This window comes from Syzygium oleosum, unplaced genomic scaffold (assembly GCF_021117445.2).
Source record: "Syzygium oleosum isolate NSW1041296 unplaced genomic scaffold, Sole_v2.1 Sole_v2.26, whole genome shotgun sequence".
NCBI classification, from domain to species: domain Eukaryota; kingdom Viridiplantae; phylum Streptophyta; class Magnoliopsida; order Myrtales; family Myrtaceae; genus Syzygium; species Syzygium oleosum.
In genome coordinates, this window is record NW_026607510.1 from 1,034,128 (window position 1) to 1,050,847 (window position 16,720).

Below are 16,720 nucleotides of genomic sequence, written 5' to 3' on the forward strand. Positions count from 1 at the left end.
ATTTAGTTAAATCTCCCGTCTGTGGGGAATTTTGATAAATCAAATCATTTGATTTTTTTTTTTTGGTGAAATGATTTGTTGTCTCCTCTGGGGATTTTTTTAAGCAAAATTTCAAATTTGAAAAACTTTTCGGACAGAAAAAGGTCCTCACAAATAAGATCTACTTCCTAAGCTCTGGGGAGAAGATTGTTTTTTGGTAGATGCCTTCTTAAGATTGATTCCTTGGGGCTTGGAATAGGCTCCTTAGGGAACAGCTGAGTTTCTGCAAAATGAACAAATATGCAAAAATGCTATGTATGCATGAGATGCATGATGCAAATGTCCTAAAATGACTTGGATTCGATCCAAAAACAGCTCAAAGGCTTTTTATTCATGGAAAATATTTCTTGACAGCATCAGCATTTACAGGTTTTGGCAATTCTCGGCCATCCATTTCTACAAGAATCAATGCTCCGCCAGGTAACACCTTCTTGATGACATACGGTCCTTCATAATTGGGGGTGAACTTCCCACGATCTGGAATGATGGGTAGGACTTTCCTCAAGACAAGATCATTGACCTCAAAATGCCTGGGTCGAACCTTACGGTTGAATAACTTAGCCACTCGCTTTTGGTAGCTTTGTCCATGGCACAGGGCTTTTACCCTTTTTTCATCAACCATGTTAAGCTATTCAAATCTTTGTTGAATCCATTCTGTTTTAGAAAGCTTTATTTGCGAAAGTACCCTTAATGAAGGAATTTCCGCTTCCACAGGTAGAACTGCTTCCATTCCATATACCAATGAGAATGGTGTTGCCCCAGTCGAAGTGCGAATAGAAGTTCTGTAAGCCATTAACGCGTACGGCAATCGATCATGCCAATCTCGGTAATTCTTTGCCGTCTTGGACAGAATCCTCTTTATGTTCTTGTTTGCCGCCTCCACAACTCCATTCATTTGTGGGCGGTAAGGAGAAGAATTCAAGTGGCGGATGTGAAACTTATTGAGTAGCTCATCCACTACTTTGTTATTCAAGTTTGACCCGTTATCAGTGATAATTGCTTCTGGAACCCCATATCGAGCGATAATGTCTCGACGAATGAATTTTACCACACTTTTCGCAGTGACGTGAGCATAAGAATTGGCTTCGATCCATTTGGTGAAGTAATCGATAGCCACTAGAATGAAGCGGTGTCCATTTGATGCTTTAGGATTAATTGGTCCGATAATGTCAATGCCTCACATTGAAAAAGGCCATGCCTCAGACATTTGATGTAATTCATTTGGGGGAGCATTGATTTTATCTCCATAAACTTGACATTGATGGCAAAATCTAACATGTTGAATACAATCGGCTTCCATGGTTAACCAGTAATAACCTAGCCTCATGATCTTCCTTGCTAGAAGATGGCCGTTCATATGAGGACCGCATTCTCCTTCATGTATCTCTTTCATTAATAAATTGGCCTCTTTGGTGTCTACACAATCAGTAGCTCGACTTCCTTGGGGAAATTTTCCTTCTCGAAGATAATTCATAATGTCATAGTACCATGGTTGACCATCGAGTTCCTCTTCTATAACCATGCAATATGCAGGCTCTTTCAAAATATCGATTTGCAAAGGATCAATATTCAAACCATCGGTTACTTGTAACATTGAAGATAATGTCGCCAAAGCATCAGCAAATTGATTATGAGATCTTGGCAAATAATCAAATGAGATCTCTTCGAATTCTTCCACCAAGTCTTTAAGATATTCGTGGTAAGGAATCAGTTTTGAATCACGAGTTTGCCATTCACCTCCTGTTTGGAGAATGATAAGCGCGAAATCACCATAGACTTGTAATCTCTTAACCTTCATATCGATGGCTAATTGGAGACCGAGGATGCAAGCTTCATATTCTGAAATGTTATTGGTACAAGGAAATACCAACTTTGCAGCTACTGGATAATGCTGACCTGCTGGGGATATTAGGACTGCTCCGGTGCCAGAACCGGAGAGGTTAACAGCTTCATCAAAATACATGGTCCACTTGTCATGTGACACCAAATGGATTCTTTCATCAATTTCATCCCAGTCGTCTGACTTTAAGGGACTTTCAGCCAACATGTCAGCTATGGCTCGCCCTTTAACGGACTTCTGAGACATGCTCTGGATATCAAATTCAGAAAGCAATATTTGCCATTTTGCAAGCCTTCCAACTAGTGCAGGCTTTTCCAAAAGATATTTGATGGGATCATTTTCATTCACAAGTAGGATACGATGGTAAAGAGTGTATTGCCGTAATCTGTGTAATACCCAAATTAAGGCTACACATGCTTTCTCAACTTCAGGGTATCGAGCTTCACCAGAAGTAAATTTCTTGCTGAGGTAGTAAATAGCGCGTTCCATTCCATCCTCCGATCTCTTCTGCGCTAACATAGCTCCTAAAGACTCATCGTGAATGGTGAGATACAAATCAAAGGTATACCTGAAGCAGGCGGTACTAAAACTGGTGGTTGTGAAAGATACTGCTTTAATTGCTCAAAGGATTTTTGACAATCTTCATTCCATTCAACTTTGGCATTCTTTTTCAACAGCTTGAAAAATGGCTTGGCTATTTCAGATAATTGGGAAATAAATCTTGCAACATAATTCAGTCTTCCCAACAAGCTTCGAAACTCCTTAACAGTAGAAGGGGGTTTCAAATCGCAAATGGCCTTCACCTTCGAGGGATCAATCTCGATGCCCTTGTTACTAACCATAAATCCAAGGAGCTTTCCAGACTTTGCCCCAAACACGCATTTAGCGGGATTAAGCCTTAGCTTGAACTTTCTAAGTCGATCGAACAGTTTCTTCAAGACTTCAATGTGACCTTCACCTTGTCGTGATTTAGCAATCATGTCGTCGACATACACTTCAATCTCTTTATGCATCATGTCATGGAATAGTGTCACCATAGCTCTTTGGTAAGTTGCCCCTGCATTCTTCAAGCCGAAGGGCATAACCTTGTAACAGAATGTTCCCCATGGGGTGATAAAAGATGTTTTAGTCTTGTCTCCTTCTTTCATTCGGATTTGGTTATAGCCAGAGAAACCATCCATGAAGAAAAACAATTCGAATCCTGTCGTGCTGTCGACCAAGACGTCAATATGTGGCAATGGGAAATCATCTTTGGGACTTGCTTTGTTCAAGTCACGATAATCGACACATACCCGAACTCGCCCATCCTTCTTCATGACTGGGACAATATTAGCAATCCAGTCGGCATAATGAGTAACTTCAATGAAATCAACTTTTAACAGTTTCATGACTTCTTCTTCAATCTTCTTAGATAATTCTGGCTTCGTCCTCCTAAGCTTCTGTTTCTTAGGTGGAATGGCAGGATTGAGAGGTAATGTGTGTTCTACAATGTCGGGGTCTAGACCCGGCATATCAGCATAAGACCAAGCAAAGACATCCCGGTACTCCTTCAAGAGTTTGATTAGTCGATCGGCATCTGTTTGAGAGAGACCTGCCCCAATTTTTGTTTCTTTGGGATTTTCAGAATCACCCAAATTTATAATAACAGTTCGCTCTTCTGTGGGAGGCTTGGATTCTTCATGTCGGATCCATTCTTTTTTAATAACCTGGGAATCTTCTTCATTTTCAGGATCAGAATAATCAGGTTCGTAAGAGTTTTTTGGGTACGAATCCAAGCCATGCATATGACTATCATGATTATGCAAAGTGTCATGCCTGAGATGCAACAACAAAAAAAATGGTTAGTATATGAATATAAGAAATGCAATGCATGAAGATGTGATGAAAAAAACTTTTCGAATTCCAGATTTTCGAAAATTTCATGGGGAACTTGTCCTCATATCATTGGACATCCTTGTTCCAAAAGACTGTTTTGAAATCTATAGATCGTGCAAAAGCCCAGGCCTCAAAGCATCATCATAGGGCTGGTTCGGTATACTTTCGCACGTCTATTAACAAAACATGAGAATGCTTTTATTGATATGCAGTAAATGTCATATAATGTTTTGGATCCAAAGTTCATGATCCAAATTATTACAACATATGAAATGAACGAATACAATGAACGAATGAACAAATGAACAAATGAAAGTCCCTCGCAGGGGAGAATTAGATGGATTACAACTGAAAACAAAGTAAAACACGGAAACATCCCTTACACAGCGGGATCAGTAGGTAGATCATCTTCAAAGCTTTCGGAAATGGCACCCACAGAACTCTCTTCAAATAGGTCGACGATACCATAGATGTCTATTTCTTCATCTTGGAGAAACATTGGCGGTCCAGGGAAGAAATCTTTCAGTGGAGGAGGGAGCAAACGTCGATAACTCTTTTCTTTGATGCTCGGGCTTTTCTGATTACCTTGATCCTGTCGATCGCCTTGGTAACCTAAGCCTTCTCGTTTCTTTCTCTTAGTCACCTCAATGGGTGTGAGAATGCCTTGGGACAACTTCCCTAATCCTTTGCCAATAGTAAATCCGTGCTCGATTAACACTTTGCTAGACATAAGGGCCGCCTTTGAATAGTGAGGCTTTCTTATAACGGTACCTGTGGGCACATGAGATACTGACACTAACTCGAATGAATGGTAGCTTGATTCTCCTTTTACTTCTGGCTCCACGTAGGGAATTGCAATATTGTTGAAGGTTTCGGTGTCTTTCTCACAATGGACAGTTATAATCTTGCCACACACGACAAAGCGGATCATCTGATGTAGACTTGAGGGTATTACACCCGCAGCGTGGATCCAAGGTCGTCCCAGCAATAAACTGAAGTTACTTGGGATGTCGAGCACTTGAAATTTCTGAGTGAACATGACTGGACCAATCATCAGCTGCAAGTCAACTTCTCCTAGAGCTTTCTTCTTCATGCCATCAAAGGCTCTGACTGGAGTTTTAGAAGGACGAACACTATCCATACCTACACCTAGGCGGCGCAAGGTTGCTAACGGACATATATTGAGAGCTGAACCGTTATCAATGAGTACTCTCGATATCTTTGTATCCAAGTGTTGAACAGAGATGTATAATGCTTTAGAATGTGCTCGCCCTTCCGGCGGCAAGTCCTTTTCCGAAAAAGAAATTTGATCCTTAAGAAGGATAGCACCTACAAACTCTTCCAACTGTACCTCTCCAATTGTCTCGGGTACATGTACTTCATTAAGAATTTTTAAAAGGGCATTCCTATGTTTCTCAGAAGACTTGAATAGTTCAAGTAACGAGATCTGAGCCGGCATTTTTCTCAACTGCTCGATCACTTCTGCTTCACTCATTTTGAGGGTTTTGAGGAGTTGCTCTGCTTCCTCTTCGGTTACAGCCTTTTTCTCGACACCTTCACGAGATGGAAAACATCGGCCTGACCAAGTAACAGCATCTATCTCATTAGACTCATAGTTCCAAGGAACCGCTTTGGGGTCATAAACAGGGGGTATTCCTGCCTTCAAATTCTCATGCTTTTTCGGTGGCAGCTCGATCACAATAAGCTCAAAGTCCTCCCCGAAGATCTTTATATCCTCAACGCCATCAGCCATTAAATCTATAACCACAAGTTCCACAACATGCGCTTGGATTTCACGCATAGTATTCAATTCAATCACGACAGGATCAATCACGGCTACCATGCCATCATCTTCGAATTCTGACCCCCATCCACTTGGGACGATAGTCTTAGGGTCGATAAAAGCGCTTGGAGGAGGAGAGTATTTTACCATGAAGTCATATTTACCGCTCGGCTGCCCGAGAGTATCAACAATTTCGCCTTTTTCAATTGCTTTCCTAACAAACTCCCGATCCTAGTGGGATGTATGTCGTTCAAATTTCGAATTAGCATCGGAAAGAGCCTCTCTATTATCTTCGCCGTCCCATTCAGTTGGAACGATGTCTTTCTCATGGGCCTTCTTCATAATTTCATGACCTCGACGATCATTCTTGCTCTCACATTCCAAGTCATCATCGGAATACTTGTCACTCCAAAGTTCGTCAATGTCTGGCTCGTATCCATCATCTTTTGGCTTAGAGCATGAGACTTCACCCGCGAACTTACAAGAGAATTTTTCGGACAACCAATCAATTACAGCGGTCTCAATGGACCCTTCGGGTTTCTTTCCTTGAGGAGGCTGAATTATGCCTAAAGCAGCCATCTTGGCTAGGCAATACATTTTCTCCTCTCGGGATACATTTCCTTCTTTCGGTTGACATCTAGCTACGGTCAATAGCTCTTCCAACTTCACCATATCGAACAAGAAGGGTTTCTCATTCTTGTCTCCAAATATCACATTAACGGTTTCGGTATGATTGGGGAGTGGATTTTGTTGAACATTTGGTGTAGCATCTTTAAATGACAAGATCTTCTTATCCAGCAGGTTCTGAATCTTGACCTTGAGAGTATAACAGTTGTCCACATCATGACCTTTCTCACCCATGTGGTACACACAAGATTTTGATAAATCAAACCCAACAAACTTTGGTGGGTTATCTCTCGGGATTTCTTTTGCTACGAGTCTTTGTTCAATCAACATCGGCAATAACTGAGACATAGGTCTTGGCAACGGAGTAAATTGTCTTTGTGGAGCTTTTCCTTTTCGATCAAAATTTCGGGAAGAGCCCCCTGCTTCCATAACAGACCTTTGAACTTGTGAGTTTAATGGCTTTTGAGTATTAGGATTTTGAATATAAGCAACCTCCACCATTGGCTCCTTATCCTTCTTTTGGATAAATCTACGAGTCGTCGTCTCGGGTAATCGACCCTCTCGCATGATTCCTTCGATACGTTCTCCCAATTCAACCATTGCGGGAAAATTGATGTAAGTGTTATTAAACATCTTATCAAAGTATTCTCGAGGTCGAGCTCGAAGAAACAGTTGCATGATCTCCTTCTCGGACAGCGGAGGTTTAACTTGGGACGCCGTAGTTCTCCACCTTTGGGCATACGCTCTAAAAGTTTCATTTCTCCTTTTATCAACCCGGACCAGCTCTTCACGGGTTGGAGCAATTTCAGTATTAAACTTGTATTGTTGAAGGAATTCTTCTGCGAGGTCTTCCCAGGTACAAATTTTCTCCAAATCCAACTCGATAAACCATGTCAATGCGGAATCAGCCAAGCTATCTTGAAAATTGTTGACCAACAGCGGAGTATTATCGGAGTAACGAGCCATCTTATTCAAATAGTATCTCAAGTGGGTCTTAGGGCACCCAGTTCCATCGTATTTCCTTGAAAATTCGGGCTCCTTGTAAAAATCAAGGACTTTCACTTTTGTAAAAGGCGATAGCTTATCAAAGCCTTGGAGTTGGTAACCTTGCAACATGCATAAGCGTTCTTCCAATTTTGCGAGACGTCTCGCACTCTCTTCATCCATATGAACAACAGGCGACTCCTTAGGTGGAGCTTCCAAATCAATGACAGCAGGCATAGCATTAACAGGGACCTCTTCAGCAGGTCCTTTGTCGACAGGATCTATCGTCGGTGCATTAACAGGCGCCTTAGGAGTAGAAGCTGCGGCAGGAGGAGCCACAGGCGTGAAGTTCTTTACTTGATTTGCAAGATCAGTCAAGAGTGCCATCATTTGCGCCATTTGATTCTCAATGGTAATAACGCGGCTACGAGTGTCCTCATTTTCCATCCTTGCTTGGCGACGGGTGCGTATAATAGAATGCGATTCAGCCGTATTTTAATACCTTGTTCTTGCAGAAAAAACAGAAATCAAGTTAGTATATGGAAAATGAATTGAGACGAAAATATAAAACCCTTCAATTTTATATTTTCTTTGGATGAAATAGAGATAAGAAATATTCTCATGATCCCAATACCATGTGAATGATCTCTTATCAAAATTTCTTCACAAGAAATTATACAATTGAAGGGGTAACACGCGATGATTAATCAAGATGCCCCATCTATATTCCATTGGAATCCTCGGAAAAGCACATAAAAGGGAAATTTCACTATTAACAACAAAATTTCGTGAAATATAATCCCTATACATCAATCTAGAAACAAAAGGAGAATCCTATTACATCATGAGTAAAAAGGAAACCCTATACATCAAATCTATAAAACGAAAATTACATGAAAGGAGATTTCCTCATGGAATATAGCCAAAATCCTAATGGATCTTCTTTAGGTGCGAGGCGAATTCGTTTGTTTTCTTGGGTCAAACGTTCAACCTCGACTAAAGCCTCATCCTTTTCCCTAAGAGCTCTTGCGGCTATAGCTTGCTGTTGAGTTGGCTTCTCGGGGACATTGGGGAGATCCACTTTAAGCTCGGGCTCGAGACGACGGTGTATGTAATCCGGCAATGCATGATGTATCTTCATTTCTCCTTCCAATTCTGACTCATCGGTAATGAGAATCGGCTCCGGGTGGCATTTGTACCACATATCAATGATAGACGTGATCATTTCTTTCAAATCCGCCATTTGGTCCTTTTGGATGACATCTTTGCGATAGTCAAAATGATATAACCCCAGCTTGAGAAATGGTGGAATCTTTTGAAGCACGCGATATTGACGGATCACCCTAAAAGGGTAATATGACGTAGACCCCGTTAGACCCAAAAGTGGGATTGGGTTGTCGGATCCATTATTAAGGCGTACCTCGGGATTTCCAAGCCAACGAACATGCCATTGGATTTGATTTGGAACAAGGTTCTTGAAAAAGTTAAACCAAGTTGAGAATGACCAATAAGGAAAGATTTCTTCCTTTTCTCGGAAGAGCGAGATAGGATGACAATCTTTGGACACATCTATGATTTTCAAGCTCAAACCGAAGTCTTTGAGATGAGAGACCAACCAAATTTGGAGTAAACCTATTGGGGCTCTAAAGACACCATTTCTGTTTTGTTCGAACTTATTGAGTGATACAAAGGTCTCACCTAAGATCATATTGGAAAATCTTTTGAACATACACACTTGATTGACAATATGAATTACCAAAGGATCCATGGTCTTTTTGGTGAATGGAAAAACCACAAAACCAAAGAATGCTAAGAGAAAGACTCGAGGAATTTGATTACCCGCTTCTTTTGGCAAGCTAGAAAAATATCGTTCTAAGAATGCGAAGGAGAGTGCATTGGAATTTCCTCTAAGGACGCCTTTGATTTGGAGAATGTCGACTCCTAAGAATTGGCTCAAAAGAGTTATTGGATCTATATCTATCGGAGGACTAACTAGACCAAAAGACCCGACTCTTCCAATGGCAATATCGTACTCCTCAATTGTAGGGGTCAACTCATTTCGACCAAACACAAAAGTCGATGTCTTTGAGTTCCAAAAATGAGACAATGCCTTAATCATGGCGATACGAGGCTCGACGTATAAGAGTGTGGGAAGATATCCGATCCTCTTTTCCACGTAGTCCTTGTGCTTTGACTCGAGACTTTCCCACATGACCACGAGAGCTCTAGGTACGGGGATGATTCGAATCTCCGACATATCCATTTTGACTAACCCTAATTTGGGGCATCGAGATTAATCACCACGCATTATTAGAAAGAAATATAACGTGGAATTGAAATGGCGTAATTGAAATTGCAGAACGATACAATCAACCTTACCACGAAGAGAAAATGGCAAACACATCGACACATCGCATGAGGACATGTGAGGTTCGACATCTAAGGGTAGGATTCTAAAGGTTTAAGGTCCTCATCTTAATTAGATAAGAAGAGTTTACCCACCGCTACTAACGTCGGTCGGTGCACTTCTTACTAATCAAGATGAGCGGTATTAAAGAATGGATTACCACATGCATTCACATGTGGATTCCACTCTTAATACCTCCTAAAGGAGCCCTAAAGCGATCCGGGGTTTTAGACCGCGGGACGTGGGTGCATTGTGTCGTGCTAAAGCAAGTAAACATGCATTTAAATCTAAAGCAAACAACACTTCAACATAATCTCATACATTCGACATTCACCCGAACGCCACCTACAAAACAAAGGGTTTGCATTCACTCCACCCCTTATGTCTCCCACCTACAAAACCATTTAACACATGGTTAGTGGACTAACCTCATTTTCCGCGCGACTTCGACATGCATTCGATGCTACAAAATGTAGACAAGTAAGATAACAACCAACAAGTTTATTACGGCTTTAATCCACTTTAGGTTTGTAACCTAGTCCCCAGCGGAGTTGCCAAGCCTGTCGCGACCTACCCCTCGAGGACCGAACTTGATGGGGCGGGTTTAGAGGTAAGTGTTCATGAAACAGTCTATACGGTACATCATGAAAGATGGTTCATCCGTACAGTCCATTATTCATGAACGTGAATCTTCCCTAATTCATACCTCGCGCGACAGAGGATCAATTTTATCTTTTAAGGAGTCGCCACTAGCCTAGGTCGGAGGTCGGCTAGAATACCTAACCAATACGTGGGAATTTCGTCTTGGTTTCTACGAAAACCAGAGATCAAAGGTTCGGGGACTAGCTTACGTTAATATTTCTATTAACGCCCTTTCGGTACCGCTAAACTTAATATGGTTGTTATCTAAGTTGTCATGCATTTGTTCTTTACCATTTTCATGCCAAAGTTTTGGTCCATAATGTGATCATGCATCTTGTTTTTGTTATTTTCATTTGAGATTCTAAACTAATCCTATCTTAGTCTAGAAAAGAAAGAAAGAAACGATTGTATTGAAAGGCATTACGTAAAGTAAACACTCAAAGTATTGAAAAAACGAGCTAATTCTAAGTGCGAGAAAAGTACAAACCCGTAACTCGTCGGGTGTTTATTACAACACAAATTGAAAACCCGAGACATGATCGGGAATGAATGAATTGAATACAAATTGAAACCGGATCGGACATCGGTCTATCGCCATCATTAAATGAATACAAATTGAGACCGGATTGGACATCGGTCAATCGTCTTGGTCTTTCACCATTTTGGATTATCCTCCCATGGATTGTCTCTCGGGTGTCGGCATTTACATTCACAACATACATTCACGACAAACAATGTCCAAAAGAATAACCAAAGAAAAACAATGGTGCAAACAATTCACTAATCAAGCACGGGCCTCGGGATTGGCCTTTGTTTTTCATGCATTTCGATTCACCACCCACCTAATCATCTAATATTATTTGATCAATGGTTAATGATAACGGGCTACCATTTGCATTCACAAAACGGCAACTCATATCAATTAACCCCTAAAGTCGGGTTCTAAGTGACCACAATGGACTACCCGCCGAACATGCACCGGGCCTAACATTCATCTAACAAACACATGCATAGCAATGAAATAAGCATGCATTCAGGCCCATGGGCCTTATTTCGAAGCCAATCAAACGATGAGAAGTGGGCTTCATAAGGAGACCACTTATTCAATTATTATCTAATTCGGATTGCTTCTATTCAGATGTGATTAACTACTCTAATGACGTCCAAATGAAATGATTCAGGAGTCATTAGAAAGCTTATGACATGAGGATCGAAAGTCAAGCAGACCATTTTTTCTAAATCCTAGCCAATTTTCCCGAAAATATCAAATTTGATCTCAGTGACAGGCTGGACTCGGTTCTGTTAAGGATTTCAAAATAATGGCGGGAAAAATAACAAACCTTATCAAAACCGTGTGAAAATTTTTAGGCAGTTAGGATTCTTCGTGTGCAACAACTTTCATGTTTTGAGTTTTTGCTAAAAAGTACTCTAACTTCATCAAATTCGGAGAAACATCTTTTGAACTCTAAAGGAATGAAAATCAGATCTGGACACAGATACTGATCAGATTGTGAAAATTTCTTTTGAAAATTCAAATGACCTCTGATTTTGATGAAATCAATATCAATAGAAAGATCTCGATCTCAGCGTGAACTCTCGTGAAGAAAACTTTTTCATATTTCGAACACACGAATTTATGAAAATCGAAGAACACACGAAGGTCAATCTGAAACTAATCTGTCACCAGATTCATGCACACATGACGTTGCACATCGTACAAGGAAAACATGCTTGGAATTTTATGAAAATTTTATGATGAACAGATCTAGAAGTGTTCTACAACTTTCATGCGGAACGTTTTTTAAAAAAATGATCATAGAAAATCATAAAAATCATCAAGTAGCACAACGTCAGTCAGGAGAATATCAGAACAGACTTGAACATTATGATTCTGATTCTGATCCTAACTTCTAACAGTGTTTTGACATAGCAAATCAAGTCCGATCGAGGCATGCAATATGTCAAATCGAAGCTTAAAACACGTTCTATGATTCTCTAGTTCATCGTTTTGCGAGATTTCGACGTTAACAAACTCAAATCAGCATCTCAAACGTGCAGATTTTCCAGAACACGAATTCGCAGAATCACGTTCAAGTGCACTTACCTTGTTTAACGATGCTTCGACGCACGATCGAGCGATCCGGCCTCCGTATTCAGATCAAGGACAGCACGGAGAAGCCTCGGAAAGCTCGGCCAACCTATGATAATAGATCGCACAAAATATAGTGAGAATCGATCCGTTATAGCACGAATGAACTAGTAATGGAAAATTGAATCAAGGAACGCGATCCGGTGGCTGTTAAACGATCAAATGGACACCACAGCCGCACGGAAATGTTGAGGAATATCGCTGGAGGATCGGGACCGCCGTGAGGGACGCCTATCATCCGGTTCAGCCACTTGAACCGGCTGATCGCATCACCGGCAGTACCGCCAGTGATGTTGCCGAGAGGATGAGGCCGCCGGAAATGGATGCTCCGGCCACCAGCGAAGGAGGCTAGACTTGCGACCAGCCTTGGACCACCGTGGGGGACGACGGTGGGGCAGCAGCTCGCCGGAAATTGGCCGGCGATGAGGCGGAATGCCGGCTGGCCGAGAGAGAGAACACGAGAGAGAGAGGGGCGTGAGCTAGAGAGAGAGAGAACGTGAGTTTAGAGAGAGAGAGGAGAGAGAATCCAGATCTGAAAATGAGTGTCCCCCCCAAATTTTGGAGGGAAAAACACTATATACTCCCTCAACTTTGAATCTTAATTTAGATTGATCCAATGGCCTAAAATGCATCCTTAATGATTAAGAATATTCTTTAAGGGCTAAGGATTGGTGACATGGCATCATGGATGGACATGATCAATTCTAAATGAATGGCCATGATTGATTTGTTTATCCCCTAATTAATTTGCTTAATCCTTAATGAAGGGTATTTTGGTAATTTTCACTTTGGGGCATTTTCGTAATTTTCAATTAAGGGCATTTTTGTCATTTTTGGGCTCAAAAGGATGTGGCCGGCCTTGGCTAGCCGGAATGGACCGTCGATCGCCGGATTTTCGACCGGAAAATGGCCAGTCTGATCGGACCGATTCAATTTGAATCAAACCGGGTTGAGCCGGTTAGCCTTGAATTTGGCCTGATTGAACTAGTTCAATACTTGATTCCATTTGTTCCAATTTGGTACAATTTGATCTCTATCATGATTAATTGACCCCATCAATATCAAATTCAATCAAATTGGATTGAACCGATGCACAAATTGATCCAATTTAACTTGTTTGTCTCAATTGCTCTTGAATTTGGGTAAGTGCATAGCCAAGCTAGACTAACAAATTTAATTGAAGTCCAATTAACCAAATTGAGTCTCAATTCATCAAATTGAATATTAGTCTAGAGTGGGTCAAGTTGAATTGCACTGATTAGACCAATTACCCTTAGACTTCTTAATCATTGGATCACTAAATTGATCAAATTGACTAATTCATGTGAATCTTCCAAAATTGATTTTGGATTTGGACTTCATATAAGAAATTAGGCTCATTCGTGCCTCAATTGTGCAAATCATGAAGAATCGATCCAAATTACTGATTATGGCCAAAATTGGGGGTTTTTGTGTTTGGCTTGGAATTACAAAATTGGTTCCAAAATTGAATATAAGATGACCTCTAGATCAAATATCATGAAGGAAACTAACCTAAAAAATGACTAGAAATGAAGTAATTTCATTTTTGGCCGATTTGAATCAAATTCCGCAAATTGGGAAAAAGTTGATTCTAAATCGATTTTTGTAAAATTTCAAATGCCAAAGGTAAATTGAATGTAAAATAAGATGATTTTTGGATTTTTGTATTTTTCAATTTTTTTGGTCAAAGGTTTGACCAAAAGTCAAACCCTAGTTGACTTTTCACTAGGAGCTTGATTTTATGATCAAATCTCTGAATTTTTTTGAAATTTCCACTTCTAAAGTGAAATTGGAGTTGAAAGGAATCTTTTGATGCGAAAAACCCCAATTTGACCCGGGGTTGACTTTTGGTCAAAGGATTGACCAAAAAGTCAACTCGAAAGTCAACTGTTTGACTTTTTCGGGTTTTTGCATGAAATGAATAGAAAAACGCTTACAGAGGCTAAGCCAACAGACAGAATTAAAAAACAACACTTTTTGTTCAAGAAACGGGCTCCGTCGCGATCGGAAACCATAATCTCGAATTTTCTATTTTTAATGACGCGTCGGCTAAAAATTAGGTGTCAACACCTTTCCATTGCATTTTGTTGATTACAGTTTCAAATTTCTTGTGATTTCATTTGTAATTTTAGTTCAGTTGCAATTTACATTCCTGTTGATATAGATGTAATCACGTTTTTCAATTCAATAAAAGTGATCAAATATTTTGTTAAGGACATGTAGAAACACAACCAAACTTATGATGAACATTACCCTCATTCGTGAGGCTTGAGGTTTTGGGTTTCTATATTGCTCCTCATTGCAAAAATGATTTTAAAAGCAAGGAAGTCTGATGATATGAGGACTAGCTCTATCTTTATATTCTTTCAAAATAAATTTCAAAATGAATTTCCAAAATGTTTTTCATAGGACCACGTGCGTTACTTACTTTGTATGCAATTACTAATCATGTTTATTACATGTCAGACATGAGCATTCGCATATCCATAATAGGTTCATATGTGGCCCAAATCTTTCCAAGGAGATCACTTGCGATATTGAAGAGGATAACGAGGATGAGGAATGGGTCATAAAGGAATGGATTCGTCATGAACAATTAAAGCCACTCACATTAGAGAAAACGATCACTATTAATCTGGGCGATAAAGAGAATTCCAAAGAAGTTAAGATTAGAGAAAGTCTTCCCTCAGTAGAAGCAGAAAGAATCACAGATTTGCTCAGAGAATATCAAAATATATTCGCATGGTCTTATATTGACATACCAGGCCTTGATCCGAGCATAGTTGAACATGCCTTGCCAATCGATCCAAGTATTCCACCAAAGAAGCAGAAACTTAGGCGAACGAAGCTAGATTTGGCAAAGAAAATAGAAGAAGAAGTTATGAAATTGCTCAAAGTCGGTTTCATTGAAGTAGTACCATATCCAGAATGGGTTACCAACATAATACCCGTAATGAAGAAAGATGGTCAAGTACGGGTGTGCGTTGATTATCGCGACCTAAATAAAGCAAGCCCTAAGGATGATTTCCCGCTTCCACATATCGATTTATTAATGGATAGCACTGCTGGGTTCGAAACATTTCATTCATGGATGGTTTCTCAGGATATAATCAAATCCTCATGAAGAAAGAGGATAAGGCGAAGACATCCTTCACAACACCATGAGGTACATTTTGTTACAAGGTGATGCCTTTCGATTTGAAAAATGCCGGTGCCACATATCAAAGGGCAACGGTAACTTTATTTCATGACATGATGCACAAAGAAATCGAGGTATATGTGGACGACATGATCGCAAATTTCAAACAAGGAGAAGATCATGTTGAGGTGCTTCGCAAGTTGTTTGAAAGACTTAGAAAGTATAAGTTGTGACTGATAACAAGTGTGTATTTGGGGCAAAATCTGGCAAACTGCTAGGATTTGTGGTCAGTAGCAGGGGCATCGAAATAGATCCCTCCAAGATCAAGGTAATATACGACTTAAAAACTCTTTCTACGGTAAAAGAAGTGAGAAGCATATTGGGGAGATTAAACTACATTGCCCATTTCATTTATTAGCTTTCTGAGACTGCTAAACCATTCTTCAAATTGTTGAAGAAAAATGCTAAAGTAAAGTGGGATGCAGAATGTCCACAAGCCTTTGACAAAATCAAAGAATATATGGTATGCCCACCAGTGCTAGTACCATCAATCCCTGGGGTTTCGCTGATCTTATATTTGACGATTCACTATGAGTCGTTAGGAGCAGTGCTTGTACAAAGAAGACCAAATGATGGTAAAGAACAAGCCATTTATTACTTGAGCAAGAAGTTCACAACATAAAAAATGAATTACCCGGCAGTCGAGAAGACATGCATTGCATTGATTTGGGTATTACACAGATTAAGGCAATATACCCTTCATTATCAAATTTTGCTAGTGACTGAGAATGATCCGATCAAGTACCTTCTTGAAAAATCCTCCTTGGTCGAGAAATTAGCAAAGTGGCAAGTCTTGTTATCTGAATTTGACATCAGAAGTTCATCCCAAAAGTCAGTTAAAAGACGAGCAATAGTAGACATGTTGGTAGAAAATTCGCAGAATATTGCCAATCCTGAAGAACAACTTGATGATCATATATTAATATTGGTCGACAATAAATGGACCATGTATTTTGATGGTGCAATCAACTTATCTGGATCAGGAACTGGGGCAGTACTGATCTCCCCAGAAGGACAACACTATCCGGTATCTGCAAAATTGATATTTCCATGCACCAATAACGTTGCTGAATATGAAGCATACATTCTCGGCTTACAGTTAGCCCTCTCAATGAAAGTAAAGAGGTTGCAAGTATATGGAGATTCTATGCTCA

At 40.2% G+C, this 16,720-nt stretch overlaps 2 protein-coding genes across 2 annotated transcripts; both read right to left on the reverse strand.

Annotated features, from left to right (window-relative positions):
* Positions 1–370: 370 nt before the first annotated feature.
* On the reverse strand, positions 371–5,687 carry LOC115662219 (uncharacterized). The gene is made up of 5 exons (XM_030584390.1): positions 4,138–5,687; positions 2,448–3,694; positions 1,327–2,403; positions 725–1,215; positions 371–667 (listed from the first exon to the last, which is right to left on the reverse strand). The coding sequence occupies exons 1-5, from the start codon at positions 5,685–5,687 to the stop codon at positions 371–373; spliced, it is 4,662 nt and encodes a 1,553-aa protein (XP_030440250.1).
* An 81-nt stretch (positions 5,688–5,768) lies between these two features.
* On the reverse strand, positions 5,769–7,595 carry LOC115662217 (uncharacterized). The gene has a single exon (XM_030584388.1). It carries the CDS (start codon positions 7,593–7,595, stop codon positions 5,769–5,771), a length of 1,827 nt encoding a protein of 608 aa, XP_030440248.1.
* Between the last annotated feature and the right edge of the window lie 9,125 nt (positions 7,596–16,720).